The 16,489-nt window shown below is 46.5% G+C and overlaps 1 protein-coding gene across 3 annotated transcripts in view; it reads right to left on the bottom strand.

The window, feature by feature from the left end:
- Positions 1 to 747: 747 nt before the first annotated feature.
- The window catches only part of NUS1 (NUS1 dehydrodolichyl diphosphate synthase subunit), a 37,933-nt gene continuing 22,191 nt past the window's right edge, over positions 748 to 16,489 (bottom strand). For 2 of the 3 annotated variants that reach the window (XM_073675923.1, XM_073675920.1), the window contains 2 exons: positions 16,062 to 16,161; positions 748 to 5,117 (listed from right to left, as the gene is read on the bottom strand). In XM_073675923.1, coding sequence (XP_073532024.1) covers positions 5,027 to 5,117; positions 16,062 to 16,161 — 191 coding nt within the window. In that variant the 3' untranslated portion in view covers positions 748 to 5,026. The remainder of the gene's footprint in view (positions 5,118 to 16,061; positions 16,162 to 16,489) is intronic. The other variant, XM_073675921.1, reaches the window with a different exon arrangement.

The following is a 16,489-nucleotide window of genomic DNA, read 5'->3' as shown; positions in this document are numbered from 1 at the left end:
CAATTCTCAAACCTTAATCCAATAGAACAGGGTTCCCCAACTCCAGTCCTCAAGGCCCACCAACAGATCATGTTTTCAGGATTTCCTTAGTATTGCACAGGTGATAATTACATCACCTGCACAAGCAGTAATTCCATCACCTGTGCAATACTAAGGAAATCCTGAAAACATGACCTGTTGGTGGGCCTTGAGGACTGGAGTTGGGGAACACTGCAATAGAACACTTCTGGGGTGACATCAAAAATACCATAGTGTAGAGTACATAGTGTTAGTTTGACACTGCTATTTTTTTAGAACAGCCCAGTGTTCATTTCTTGCTATTTTCTGTAAAGTAGTTAAAATTATATACATTTCTCTTCATGTTTTGAATTAGAAAACAGTGTGCAATGTTCCCAATGCATGGAAATAAAAACTAGTATAAAGATTTTGTGCTTAACTCATGTTTTTGAATACACTGCTATTACTTTGAACACTACTGTGTAAGTTTATTCAGCTTCCTATGACCTACATGCTCAAATAGACGGCTTAGGAGGGTTGATCCTACTGACATTCTATTTAAAGTCATTAACAAAAATAATTTTTGTCAATAAATCTCACCCAATGTTTTGTCTTTTCTGGATCACCAACATCTGCATGACATCGGCAAGACAAGTTATGCAAAATCGACCATATCTTTGGACCACATATTTTGGTTCCCATCACTAAAATCATAAGACCATCCGAAAATCTGAGCAACTCATTTCAGAGTAGTTGTATATGAATTTATTTCCAATCTGTTCTCATACAATTAATTCATTTTTCAATATTAAAACTGCATTTTTAATTTTTATCCATAAAAACTTTACATATTTACAAAACATTACACCAACACGGATCACAAAAGGGACTTATTTGTGCAAACTGTGGAACGGATGACACATACATTCATAGATCGAGCTCCAGGGATGAACAGTGCTGGGCACAAGCAGGAACATGTTGAGCCTCTTGGAATATTAAAAAAAAAAACAAAAAAAAAACTGATATTTTATTAACACTAACTTCTCGCCGCAGAGGTGCAGCATATCTGCCAGAAAACTGTTCTCCCTCTGTACATTTCAAACTATTGGTTTAAAGTCACTGAATAATTAAAGACAAGGAATTACAGAACTTTCCAGTGGAGGACAGACGTGTAGGTAGTATTCAATAGTCCATAATTCAATGAATAGCTAGAGAATCCAAAGGTTTCCTGCTTAACCTTGATTACTACATAAATCCTCAAGCCTCTTGGAATAAGTATATATTCGTATGTGGCATATCTTCTATAGAACATCAGACAGTTTGTAACGTATTGCCCTTGTTTGTACAGCCTTCTCTATAGGGCTCCCATTATGACTATGTACGGAAGGCCATTTGATCAGACCATTCATTATCAACTTCTATTGTTAAAGACTTTGTCTGGGACACTTGTATTGATGGCCTATCCTAAAGGTTGTCAATACCAGATTGGTGGGGTTGAAAAACCTGTCATCCCTGCCGATCAGCTGTTCCTGGTGGTGGAGGCAGCCAGATGTGCTTAGGTGCAGAGCAGCACAGCTCCATCAACTGTACAGTGGCCCCAGTCGGGTACTGCAAATCCACCCCTTTGAATTCGAATAGGAACAGATGTGCAATAGCCAGCCGCGGACACTGTACAGTGCGGAGCTGTGCTGCGTAGCTCCCCAACTGACTGGCAGGGGTGATTGTGTTGGATAGGCCATTAAAGTACTGGATGACTCCTTTAAACACGCTGCATGTTATATATTCCCATGCTCAGCCCTTTTCAATGGAGTGTTCAGATGGACATATCTGGAGACATCCATGATGGGAAGAAACAGGATGGGACTGTTGTCATTCAAAGGGGGAGGAATTTCACAAAGAAAGGTGGCATTTGTGTTTTCAACACATTTGTTAATCCGTTAAATCTAAAGCATACACAAGTCATTTGTCATGAGCAGATTCCTGAAAGACCACCTCCAGTTTAGATGAACACATCCTTATAGGCAGGGCTGTGGAGTTGGTAAGTCAACCCTCCGACTCCTCAATTTCCCTGACTGACTCCACAGCCCTGCCTCACTACTGAGCGTGTACATAAAGTGTAGCACAGATTTATCTCACTGCCTCACTACTGAGCGTGTACATAAAGTGCAGCACAGATTCATCTCACTGCCTCACTACTGAGCATGTACATAAAGTGCAGCACAGATTCATCTCACTGCCTCACTACTGAGCATGTACATAAAGTGCAGCACAGATTCATCTCACTGCCTCACTACTGAGCGTGTACATAAAGTGCCGCACAGATTCATCTCACTGCCTCACTACTGAGCGTGTACATAAAGTGCAGCACAGATTCATCTCACTGCCTCACTACTGAGCATGTACATAAAGTGCAGCACAGATTCATCTCACTGCCTCACTACTGAGCGTGTACATAAAGTGTAGCACAGATTCATCTCACTGCCTCACTACTGAGCGTGTACATAAAGTGCAGCACAGATTCATCTCAACTAAAAGCCGAGATCATTAGATAAGGAATAGGACAGACATTTATAGGACATTTCATAACTTTCCCAAATTCTTATGAAAACATTTACAGCACATCCTGCAGTGGTACTACGCTACTCCAACTCCACCAAAATGGACACAGATTCCACAACCCTGCTTATAGGAGTTTTCTACAGGATTCTGCAGCAAACAGACGTGACCTACAGTGACCGTTGTCCTTGACCATGAAGTCCATTGTCAAACTGTAGCCCAGCTGTCAGGAGCGGGATACAGGATGAGATTACCATGATGAGCGGCAGAAAGGCCAGTTTGGGCTTCTGAAGCTCGCGTGTTAGTAAAGAGAAGAGGAAACAAAACATTTACAGCAGAATACCTAATGCCTATCGAGGTGTCCCAACTCCTCCACAAAAGGCAACGGTTAAGAATTCAATATGACCCCACTGTGGAGTCTCATCAGCTTATCAGTGGTTCGGCCTTGAGTACTGGTTACTAGGAAGTGGCAATTCATTAAATACTTCAGGATACAAGTGGGGTTTAAAAGTCGTTAACCTCCGGACTTTATTTACCTAAATGCATGTATTTCGAGCTAAAAACTTCTGTTTCCCGTTCACATTTAACCTCAAATCAGCTGAGAGAAGCTCAGAAAAAGAAACAAGAACTACAAACTCTGCCTTTGGACTATCAGAATGAGCTCACGGACAGATTTTCAGTTAACTCATTCTGCATTCAGCAACAGACAGACTATACAAGGCAAAATATGCCAATTTTTTTATTAAACTTAATTTAAAAAAATGATTTAGTCAAAAAATACGTACATGCAAGCAAGATAAAAATGTCCTCAAAGGAGGACAACCCCATTAAATATGAACACTGAAGGTATCATATGGCAGATAAACATAAGTGACAGCATGCTTGTAGGTAAAACACAGACATTTCTGATATTTTAGAGATTTTTAATGTGTTTTTTATAAACATTCTTCACGTGGCACAGGTTTTGTTTTTTTATAACTTAAAGTCACCACAACATTTTTTTTCGACAGGTTACTGCATCTTGGCATACTCCATAGCAAAAGAACAACCAACTCTGGAAGATACAATGTAACAATTAAAAGATAAGATGGCAAGGGGGAGCTACTACAGAAAGAGTTCCCTCTTAAATATATTGTTTGAAGAACAGATTACATGGCAGCCAACATTAAATAAATGAAACCTAATAAATACCAGTGGCAAACATATTTCTGAATGACGGCATTGCCAAATGATCAAGATGAAAATATAGTGTGCCAATAATTACAGAAAATTATTAGTGAACAGTATATATCTCCAACAGAACCATTTTTTATCCTGATGTGTTGGCAGTACCCTCCCCCCCCCCCCCCCAAAAAAAGGCCGCGAGATGGCGGCTGTTGCCCAGAACCACTATATCCAGGTATATTTTCTAATTTTAATTGAACATTATGGTGAAATAGGAACACTGTTATGCCAAATACAGGTCCCGAGAGGGCAGTGCATGAACTAAGGGAGAAGAAAAAAAAGAAAAACCATACCACGTCTCATGCAACAAGCCTCCAGACCTGACACTTTACTAGACCATATCAGTTTTGCCCATCAAGCTCATGTAATGCAGCACAGTTGGACAGGGCAGCTGGGCACTAAAAAAAGTTTCCTTGCCATAATATACTTTTTTCACGGATCAATTTCAAGGTATAAAAATAACAGCACTGACGTATTAATCCTTAATATTAACGTAGAGTAATAGAACTTGCTCTAAAATACATGGGCAACAAGAGGTTATGACCCAGGTAAACTAAGCTGGTATATTTGGTTCCCTTATTTAAAAAAAATCAAATTCTTAAAAAATAAATCAAAAATTTAAATTATATATATATATATATATAAAAAAAAAATATACATACAATGTTTGCTGGCATGTAATTTTCAGTGCAAATTCTAAGAGGAACTATTCAAGTGCTCGCTGTAGATAATATATTTGACAAAATTTGTTTTGTCTAATTTCCTATGGTAAAGAGTTCATATTACAATTGGGGAAATTGCTGACATGATCTACAAGGAGATGCAGCCTGGTCTTACTGTAGTGAATAGGCAACCCTGTGCATTCCAAATATCTGGTTGTGAACATCCGCAAATCTCTCCATACCATGGAAGGAGCTGGACGGACTGATGACTTAGGTAGTCACGGTAGAAAGAGGCTGTAATAATGCACTCGATATCGGTCTTATTAATGGCAAGTCAGGTAGACGCTAAAAAAAAAAATAAAAGGAACCGTAGACTCTGAAACTGTTCATGACTCTGTCATGTTTACATATCCACTTGCAGAAGAGCTGCGAACACTTTAAAGAGACACGATTATACCCAGGTCTATGGTAGAAGACCATATCTGGGGTAGAAACTGTGGAGCAGCTGGACTGAGTCACAGATTGCTTGTAAACAGATGAATTGAGTCCCTTTCGGAGGAAGCTTGAACCGACTGAAAGGAAAGTGGTCACTTCCCAAGCCGCTGCTCACAGCCTGCGTAGCAGCGGAGAGCAAAGAAAAAGTCTTCATATTGAATATTCACATGGGATGGTAGAGAGCTGAAAAACAATAAAAAAAAAAAAAAGTCAGGTGAGGTCTAGATTAACTAGCATACTACTATTTGGCTGAATAAATAACTGGAAAGTTCTTACAGTAAATCCAGGTATAGATATAGGCTTTCATGCCCAAAACATCCACTGACCTGGTAATAACAGATTTGTTAGAGGAGTCTACCCAATGGAGGTTTTCCCCATCTCAGCTCTTTGGATAGATAGGAGCTGATCTGTAGTGCCCAGCAACGACCACTAAATAATGTACGGAGTGCTGATACTCCGCTCCGTACATCGGTTACATTTGGCTACTGCTGGAGGCGATAAGAACTGATCAGTGGCAGTGCCTGATGTCAGGCTCCCTCAGATCCTATATTGATGTAGTAGATGCACTACTACTTTGCAATAGGTCATATTATACATTTAGCTTCAGAAATGTTTGGACAATGACAAGTTCTGGCAGTTTACCAAAACATATTCAAAGTAGTTATATATGGGCCAATATGTAGTAGATGTAATAATACTAATATTAGCAAATAGCAACAATTAAAAATGTAGTATAGTAGTTCTGATTCACTAAGTCTCTTTCCTCATGTGCAGGCATGGCATGACCTTAGGTATCCATGGTTACGATCACCAGCAACTAACCAACTGTCACTATATCAGTGGTCGTAACTGTAGCGTCGGCGTCCCTGCCTCCTGCTAGGCAGGGATGCTGTTCCCCTCACCTCTCCACTCCGTGCCCGGCGTCCTCCTCCCGCTCTGCTGGCAGCGCGCGCTGCTTCCAGGCCACTGTGCTCAGGGCACGCGCGCTCCCCCTCTCTTAAAGGGGCCGCGCGCGCCGTCCTAAGAAGTCCCCGGCCAATGGCCGGAGGACCTCACCATATATAAGGCACCTCCTCCAAAATGGAGGTGCCCGAGCAATGTTGTTGCAAAGCCTTCACTCTGCTTCAGCCCTCAGGTCCCGTTACCAGTTACCTGCCAGTCACCTGCCAGATTCCTGCTTGATACCTGCCTGATATCCGTTTACCTGCTTGCATGCCTGCGGTCCGACAGTCTGCCTTCCGACACCTGTCAGTCTGTCTATGGACCAGCCTGCCCGCTCACCTGGGAGCGCTCATCTGCTGCCTGTCTGCTAGCCTACCTGGAGGCTCCGCTGTCACTTGCCGTGACCACCTGCCTGTCCAGAGACTCTTGCCCGCTCACCTGGGAGCGCTCACCTGCCACCTGCCTGCTGTCCTTCTACCCAGAGACTGTCCCTGTCACTTGCCGTGAGTACCCGTCTTTCTACTCAGAGACTGTCCCTGTCACTTGCCGTGACTACCTGCCCTTCTACCCAGAGATTGTCCCTGTCACTTGCCGTGACTATCTGCCCGTCTTCCCCGGGAGCCACCCGCTTCCTTACAAGGACCGCCCCCTTGTATAGTTGCTCAGAGGTTCCGCCTCCCAGACCCGTTACAGTTTGCTCGGGCCATGGAACCCGGTGGCACCCAAGCTCCCTCGCTCTCGGACCTGTGTCATGAACTGTCCCGTCAGAGGTCCCAACAGGAGTCCATCCTGAGTCATCTGCGGAATGTCAACTCTCGCCTGGACACTGACTGCCCAACCAGCAACCACCGCTAGTGTCAGGACTCGCAGCCCGGCAGCGCCGCTGCCCACCAATACCATGGCATCCTGCCCCGGACCCCGGCTTTCTGCACCTCCTCGCTTCGGAGGCGACCCCGCTCAAGCTCAGGGCTTCATAAACCAGTGCACCCTGCACTTTGAACTCCTGTCCCATCAGTTTATCTCCGACCGGGCCAAAGTAGCCTTCATCATGTCCCATCTCACGGGGGAGGCACTGGCTTGGCTAAATCCTCTATGGGAGAGAGGAGACCCCCTGGTGTCCAACCTGCCAGCCTTTCTCACGGCTTTCCGGAAAGTCTTCGACGAACCCGGACGGAAGACCTCATCCGCATCATCTCTGCTACGCCTCCATCAAGGAAATCTCACCGTGGGTCAATATGCCATACGGTTCCGTACCCTTGCTTCGGAGCTGGCCTGGGATAACGACGCTCTGGTGTCTGTCTTTTGGGAGGGTCTGTCCGGCCGTATTAAAGATGAACTCGCCGGTCGGGACATTCCTAACACTCTCGACGACTTAATAAATCTTGCCACCCGGATTGACATCCGGTTCCAGGAACGCGCCAAAGAGGTCACCCGTGAGAGGAGGTTTCCACGTCTAGCCCCTACCTTTCAGAAACCTGTCACTTCTCCCCAGGCGCACTCACCCGAGCCTATGCAGGTCGACCAGACCAAGATGGTCAAAACCCGTCAAGAGTTACGCCGTGCCGAGGGGAGCTGCTTCTACTGTGGCAGTAAGGAGCACCGGATCCGTTCCTGCCCGGAGAGATCGGGAAACGCCTGTGTCTAGGATCGCTCAGAGAGGTCGTCCTAGACAAGAGTAAACCCTCTCCATCTCTGTTGCTGTCGGTCTCTATCATCTGCGGGGAGAACCGTTATTTTGAACTAGCCCAACTTGACTCTGGAGCTGCCGGAAATCTCATTTCTCAGTCTCTGGTAGAGAAATACCGCATTCCCACCAAACCTCTAGCTGTACCCTTATCTGTCGCTGCCATGGATGGGGGCCTCTTACCACATCCCATCCAACTCATCACAGAATCCATAACCCTGCAGGTGGGAATGCTGCACTCAGAGCATCTTCTTTCATGTTCTGCCTGGACTCTCTCACGCCCTCTTACTAGGCCTACCTTGGCTTCAGAGACATGCACCCGTGCTTGATTGGCAGACCGGAGAAGTCCTTCGCTGGGGACAGGACTGCCATAAGACTTGTTTAGTTCCCGTCCATCCTGTCCGTCCTTCTCCTACTCCAGCCAATCTACCTGGTCTTCCGGCTCCTTATTGGTCGTATGCGGACGTCTTTAATAAAAAGGAGGCAGAGACATTACCCCCTCATAGACCATATGACTGCCCAATCGACCTGATGCCCGGCGCTACTCCTCCCAGTGGGCGCATTTACCCTTTGTCCGCTGCTGAGACCCAATCCATGTCAGAATATATTGAGGAGAATCTGGGGGTTCATCCGGAAATCTACTTCCCCGGCGGGAGCAGGCTTCTTCGTCAAAAAGAAGGATGGCTCACTCCGTCCCTGTATAGACTATAGAGGCCTTAACCAGATCACGGTGAAGAATAAATACCCCCTTCCGCTCATTCCGGAATTATTTGACCGTCTGAGGGGGGCTAGAATCTTCACCAAGCTGGACCTCCGTGGGGCGTATAACCTGGTCCGTATCCGTCAGGGGGATGAACGGAAGACGGCATTCAACACCCGGGACGGCCACTATGAATACCTGGTAATGCCCTTCGGTCTCTGTAACGCTCCTGCCGTCTTTCAAGAGTTGGTCAATGACATCTTCCGGGACCTTCTCTACTCCTGCGTAGTGGTGTACCTGGACGACATCTTGGTCTTCTCTCCGGATCTCCCCACACACCGGAGGGATGTTCGTTAGGTTCTGCTCAGGCTCAGGCAGAACCACCTCTACGCTAAATATGAGAAGTGCCTCTTTGAGCAGACCTCGCTTCCGTTTTTGGGCTACATAATTTCTCAGACCGCCCTACGAATGGATCCTGAGAAACTGTCTGCCATCGAGAAGTGGTCTCGACCAGAGGGGTTGAAGGCTATTCAGCGGTTCCTGGGCTTCGCCAACTACTACCGCCTCTTCATACCGCACTTCTCTTCCCGGACTGCCCCTATCTCTGCGCTCACCCGTAAGGGCACTAATCCCAGAGAATGGTCGCCCGAAGCAGAGGAAGCCTTTCTTTCCTTAAAATAGGTTCTCTCTTCCGCCCCGGTGCTGCATCGCCCGGACGGCAACAAGCAATTCTTCCTGGAAGTTGACGCCTCCTCCTCTGGAGCCGGAGCGGTACTTACCCAAAAATCGTCTTCCGGGAGAATGGTAACTTGCGGCTTCTTCTCCAAACTCTTCTCCTCTTCCGAGCGCAACTATTCTATAGGAGACCGAGAGTTATTGGCCATTAAGCTGGCATTGGCGGAGTGGTGTTACCTGCTCGAAGGGGCTCTTCACCCGGTAATAATTTACACGGACCACAAGAACTTGGCTTACCTCCAGAGTGCCCAGAGACTTAACCCGCACCAAGCCCGGTGGTCCTTGTTTTTTGCTCGCTTTGATTTTGTTCTTCATTTTCGCCCGGCTGACAAAAACATCAAAGCTGATGCCTTGTCCTGATCCTTCCTGGTGTCTGATCTTGAGGAGGAACCTAAACACATCATCGATCCCGCCAGAGTAATGCAGGTGGCCCCCGTGAGTCTAAATAGTCTCCCTCCCGGTAAGACGTTCGTAACGGTACCTGATCGGGAGAAGATCCTACACTGGGGTCACTCGTCTAAGCTTGCTGGCCACGCCGGTCAGAAAAAGACCCTCCAGCTTATCACCCGGCACTACTGGTGGCCTACCCTGCACAAGGACGTAATAGACTTTGTTTCTGCCTGTGTGTCCTGCGCCCGCAACAAGGTTCCGAGACACCTGCCAGCCGGTCGCCTCCTTCCTCTTCCAGTACCTGCTGCCCCCTGGCAGCATATAGCTATGGACTTCATAACAGATCTCCCTGTCTGCCGGTTGTACGGTCATTTGGGAAGTCGCTGACCGCTTTTCCAAAATGGCTCATTTCATTCCCCTGCCAGGCCTCCCGTCTGCACCCGAGCTGGCTAAAGACTTTATCCGCCACATCTTCCGTCTCCATGGCCTGCCCCTCCACATCGTGTCGGATCGTGGGGTCCAGTTCACCTCACGCTTCTGGAGAGCCACATGCAAGCTGCTAGACGTCACCCTGGACTTCTCCTCCGCATACCACCCACAGTCCAATGGTCAAGTGGAGCGGATCAATCAGATCCTGACCAGTTACCTCCGGCACTTCGTTAATGCCCACCATTCAGACTGGGTGGATCTCCTGCCATGGGCCGAATTCTCTTACAATAATCACGAGAGCGAATCTTCCTCCAAATCCCCGTTTTTTGTAGTCTTCGGTCAGCATCCTCGGATCCCATTTCCCGTCTCCACCTCTGTGGACAATCCGGCTGCGGAATCTCTCGTTAGCAAATTTTCCTCCATTTGGGAGAGTACCCGATCCGCACTCCTTCAGTCGTCCGAGCGGATGAAAAAACACGCTGACAAAAAACGCCTGGATCCTCCACAATTCCGTCCTGGAGATAAAGTCTGGCTCTCGTCCAAGTATGTCCGGCTCAAGATTCCTTCCTACAAGTTAGGGCCTCGGTTCATCGGCCCACTGGAAGTTATCAAACAAATCAACCCAGTGGCCTATAAATTGAAACTCCCGGCCAACTTGCAGATCCCTAACTCCTTCCATGTATCTCTCCTCAAACCCGTGGTACTTAACTCTTTTTCCAAGTCTACAGGTACGCCTCCTGCTCCGGTTTCTGCTGAAAACGAGTTTGAGGTAGAGAACATTCTGGCCACCAAGAGGGTAAGAGGAAAGACCTTTTTTCTAGTGGATTGGAAGGGGTTTGGTCCTGAGGAGAGAACTTGGGAGCCCCGGGAGAACATCCATGCCCCTCTCATCCTTGATAAATTTCTGTCTGGCCTAAAAAAGGGGGGGCCTAAAGGGGGGGGTACTGTAGCGTGGGCGTCCCTGCCTCCTGCTAGGCAGGGACGCTGTTCCCCTCACCTCTCCACTCCGTGCCCGGCGTCCTCCTCCCGCTCTGCTGGCAGCGCGCGCTGCTTCCAGGCCACTGTGCTTAGGGCGCCCGCTAACCCTCTCTTAAAGGGGCCGCGCACGCCGTCCTAAGGAGTCCCCGGCCAATGGCCGGAGGACCTCACCATATATAAGGCACCTCCTCCAAAATGGAGGTGCCCGAGCAATGTTGTTGCAAAGCCTTCACTCTGCTTCAGCCCTCAGGTCCAGTTACCTGCCAGTCACCTGCCAGATTCCTGCTTGATACCTGCCTGATATCCGTTTACCTGCTTGCAAGCCTGCGGTCCGACGGTCTGCCTTCCGACACCTGTCAGTCTGTCTATGGACCAGCCTGCCCGCTCACCTGGGAGCGCTCATCTGCTACCTGCCTGCTAGCCTACCTGGAGGCTCTGCCGTCACTTGCTGTGACCACCTGCCTGTCCAAAGACTCTCGCCCGCTCACCTGGGAGCGCTCACCAGCCACCTGCCTGCTGTCCTTCTACCCAGAGACTGTCCCTGTCACTTGCCGTGAGTACCCGTCCTTCTACTCAGAGACTGTCCCTGTCACTTGCCGTGACTACCTGCCCGTCTTCCCCGGGAGCCACCCGCTTCCTTACAAGGACCGCCCCCTTGTATAGTTGCTCAGAGGTTCCGCCTCCCAGACCCGTTACAGTAACCATGGATATGTAAGGTCCTGCAATGCATGCACATGAGGAAAGAGTGAATCAGAAACTATACTACTATTTCTAATTGGAAGTATTTGCTAATATTATTATTACACCTACTACATATTGGGATAGGATATTGGAGATATGGGAATACTCCTTTAAAGTGCAAGCTCTCAGCTTTAATTTGAGGGTATTCACATCCTAATGGATCACGATCCTAATTAGAAAAGGTCTGGAGCTGATTCCAGGTGTGTCATTTGCATTTGGAAGCTGTTGTAAATCCACAACATGTGGTCAAAGGAGCTCTTAATGGAAGAGAAACAGACCATCATTATGCTAAAAAAAAAAAAAAAAATCCAGAGAGACAGTAGAAATTTTAGGAGTGGCCAAATTAACAGCCTGGACGTCCACAAAAGACAACAGTGGTGAATGATCGCAGTATCCTTCCCATGGTAAAGAAAAACCCTTTCACAACACCGTACATCCACCAGGAAGTAGGTGTTTCAGTATCTAAGTCTACCATAAAGAGAAGACATTTAGAGAGCAAATACAGAGGGTTCAACACAAGACGCAAAGCATTAATCGGCCTTAAAAACAGGCCACATTAAACTTTGCCAAAAACAATCAAAAGAAGCCAGCCTAGTTTTGGAAAAGCATTCTTTGGACAGATGGCACTAGAAAATCATGATCATTATGAGCGCCAGCTAAACACTAGCTTTCACAGGTGATTTGTAATGACAGGAATGGAGGTCTTCTGATTTAACAGGATAAGAGCAGCAGAAAGGGCTCTGCTCCACCTGCAGCTGTTGGAGGCACATGATGGCTGATTAAATCAGCCGTGATGTTCCGGGAAAGATGCAGGCTCAGAATGCGAGACTGCATCAAAGTCCAGGAGCCGGCATATGATGTACTGGTACGTCCTGTCGGTAAGGGGGTAAATAAAAAAATAGTGGCATGCAGAGTGCAAATCACGAAGATTCGGTCACTGCCCAAAAATTTCTGGAGCTGTATGCATGCATGTTTTTTTTTTTTTTGGATCCAACTTTATTTTTTTCAATGGGAAGAGGGTCATGTGACACAAACTTATTGAGAATTTCATAAGAAAAACAATGGTGTGCTTGGTTTTAAGGTAACTTTATTCTTTCATGAGTTTTTTACAAGTTTATGACCACTTATAAAATGTGTTCAAAGTGCTGCCCATTGTGTTGGATTGTCAATGCAACCCTCTTCTCCCACTCTTGACACACTGAGGCTATGTGCCCAACGATGCAGAAATGCACCGGATTTTTCCTGAGCGTTTCTGCATCTCCCTGGCAGAAAAAACGCATGCGGATTGTACATGCGTTTTTCCTGCCAGGGACAAGCGGATGTGAAGCGTTCTTCACATGCATTTCCACATGCGGGTTGACAAGCGCTTTCCAAGTGATTTTAGCATCACTTGGAAAGTGCTTCACAACTTGGTCACACTATATAAATCCATGCAAACGGCATGGATTTATATAGTGTGACCGTAAAACAATGGTCTCCCATGACCTGTTTATACCAAGGATGGTGACAAAGACGAGGGGGCACACTATGCGTCTGGAGGAAAGGAGGTTCCTGCACCAGCATATAAGGGGATTCTTTACGGTCAGAGCCGTGAGACTCTGGAACTCTCTGGGAGAGGAAGTGGTGATGTCCAACTCACTTAATGAGTTCAAGAGAGGCCTGGACGCCTTTCTTGAGAACAATAAAATTACATCTTATGCTTAGTGATAGTTAATTAATCCAGGGATTTAATCTGACTGCCAGATTGGAGTCGGGAAGAGAATTTTTCCTCAATGATGTAAATTGGCCTATACCGAATGTTTTTTTTTTTTGCCTTCCCCTGGATCAACGCTGCGGAATAGCTGCAGTGCACAAGAAATAGGCTGAACTGGATGGACGCTTGTCTTTTTTCGGCCTTATAAACTATGTAAAAAAATAAATATATACTTACTTTCACAGATGGCCCCCGGAGTCTTGCTTGCGGTACACTGAAGGACCTGGCGACGTCAGCGTCGCGTGACCCATCACATGACTGACATCAGCGCAGGTCCTTCAGTCCATTGCGATCTGCTAGCATGAGAAGACGAGCGCAGCGGGGGCCGTCAGAAGGTAAATATAATATTTATTTATTTTATTCTTTTTTTCACAGGTTCTATGGTACCCGGGTCCGGAGGAGAGTCTCCTCTCCTCTCCTCTAGACCTGGGTACCATCCGCACATTGAAAACATGGATTCCGCATCTACATATGTAGTGATGCGTAATCCATACATTTCAATGCAAGTCAATGGCGGCAAAAACGCAGCTCTTCCGCAAAATAATTGGTAGTGCTGCGTTTTTTTCCGCAATGATAATCCGCAGCATGTGCAAAGCACATGCGGATCATCATTGGGGACCATGGCAGACCTTCTAACATGCGTTTTTTAAGCGTTTCGGCAGCGTTTTTGCCGCTGCGGAAACGCTTAAAAAACGCATCGTGGGCACACGGCCTGATGGCAACACTGCAGAAGAAATGCCAGCACAGGCTTTCAGTATCCATTGTTTCAGATGCTGCACATCTGGTATCTTCACAGCATAGACAATTGCCTTCAGATGACCCCAAAGATAAAAGTCTAAGGGGATCAGATCGGGAGACCTTGGTGGCCATTCAACTGGCCCTCGACGACCAATCCACTTTCCAGGACACTGTTCATGTAGGAATGCTCGGACCTGACACCTATAATGTGGTGGTGCACCATCTTGTTGGAAAAACTCAGTTTCCTGGAAACTCTCAAACGAGAGAACACATGAGGGAAGAAGACAGCACAGGGGTGGAGAGAGAGCAGACAAGGGGGAGAGCACATGGGGTACACAGGTCAAACAAGAGATCACATGACAGGAGAAGACAGCAGACGGGGGAGAGAGAAAGCGAAAGGTGGGGGTGGGGAGAGCTCAAACAGGACAACACATGAGGGGAGAACACAGCACAGGAAGGAGAGAGACAGCAGACATGGGGGATAGCACATGGGGAAGACAGGTCAAAGAAGAGAGTACAGACAGGAGAAGTCAGCACATGGGGGAAAGAGAGTGGATAGGTGGGTGAGCACAAAGAAGGGGGGGGGATCCTCAACGCTGCAAAACCTGCCCCCATCGCGTTACCTCCCTCCGCAATCGCATTAGGCCTCCAGCATATAATATAATATATATTCTCCTATAGATTTGTTTTGACATATCCTGCGAACACTATGCATTTCCATATTAAGAGACAGCAAAAAAAATACCAAGTAGAGTATTGCCTCAGTCTTTGGATATGTGCCCACGATGAAGAAATGCTCCGGATTTTTCCGGAGCGTTTCTGCATCTCTGGCAGAAAAAACGCATGTGGATGGTGCATGCGGATGGTGCATGCGTTTTTCCTGCCAGGGACAAGCGGATGTGAAGCGTTCACATGCATTTCCGCATGCGGGTTGTCAAGCGCTTTCCAAGCGATTTTAGCATCACTTGGAAAGCGCTTGTCAACTTGGTCACACTATATAAATCCATGCAACCGGCATGGATTTATATAGTGTGACCGTAAAGAATGGTAAAAAAATAAAAAATAAATCTATACTTCCCTTCTGATGGCCCCCCGTGTCCTTGCCTTGGCCTGCCGGCAACTCGCGGTAGACTAGAGGACCTGACAACGTCAGCGGTCGCGTGACCCGTCACATGACTAAATGACGTCATGGCAGGTCCTTTTGAGACCATCGCGAGTTGCCGGCAAGCCAGGACGCATTGCTATGGAGACCAGGGGCTATCAGGAGGTAAGTATAATATTTATTTTTTATTTTATTCTTTTTTTTACAGGTTCTATGGTACCGGATCCGGAGGAGAGTCTCCTCTTCTCCAGACCCGGGTACCATCCGCACATTGAAACTCATGGAATCCGCATGTGCAGATGCAGTGATGTGGAATCCATGCACTCAAATGCAAGTCAATGGCGGCAAAAACGCCGCGTTTGAGCAAAATAATTGGTAGTGCTGCGTTTTTTTCTGCAATGATAATCCGCAGCGGATTATCACTGGGGAACATGGCAGACCTTCTACCAAGCGTTGTTTACGTGTTTCTACAGCGGAAATGCCGCTGCGGAAACGCTTAAAAAACGCATAGTGGGCACACAGCCTTACTTTGTGCTACTTTGCACTTTAATGAAAGCAGGACAGGTAGGCAGGAATGTGACTGCAGAGCAAACTGCACAAAGTTTGTTGTCTGTTACCATGGCAACAAACTGTCTGCACGGGAGCTGTATACAATTTTGTATGCATTAAGAATTAAAAAACAAATTTTCCAAAGGTTTATGTGGCCAGGGAAATTCTGCTACTAATACCCACATAAAATACTTGTTGAAACTAAAATCTTAATCTACAGGTGCCCATGCAGAATAGTATGCTTTAGTATCGTCATGCTTATTTATATGTAACTAGTCATGGATGGACACATTGCACACAAACACATTCTTCAGTCACAGAAAAATTCTGAAGACCTCATTTAAATCAATAGGTGAAAAATGCTGCAGTGAAAACAATCTACTTACATAATTTCTGAAAGTCTTATATGCCATGGCAGAAAACCTAATGTGCTACTGATAGAGCCAAATTTTAATATTAGATCAGGGTCTGGAAAGTTGTGTGTACCTAGAAGAAAAAAAATATATAGATTAATAATTACCTAGACAACAATTTAATCTATTACTAGTGTCATATTAGGGCATGTCCTCATTTGGTTGACTTTTTGCAGATAATTCTACAAGCATTGCACAAATCAGTGCAGGTGGTCACATTGAAGATTTAGAAAAGGGATTCAGTTTTCTTCTTCCTACTACCTGTGATTCTACTAAAGAATAATTTTCCTGTGGACGGGCTGTCATACTCAATGCATGCTGTTAAGTTTTTATACAAAGGCATATCGACGTTCTCTAATGAATTCCTGCAGGAAAAGTCCTGCGACAGAATCCATTACAGC

The sequence above is a fragment of the Phyllobates terribilis genome, unplaced genomic scaffold (genome assembly GCF_046119375.1).
Source record: "Phyllobates terribilis strain yellow unplaced genomic scaffold, ASM4611937v1 Scaffold_3__8_contigs__length_932513732, whole genome shotgun sequence".
In the NCBI taxonomy this organism is placed as follows: Eukaryota; Metazoa; Chordata; class Amphibia; order Anura; family Dendrobatidae; genus Phyllobates; species Phyllobates terribilis.
This window is presented reverse-complemented; position numbering and strand designations above follow the sequence as displayed.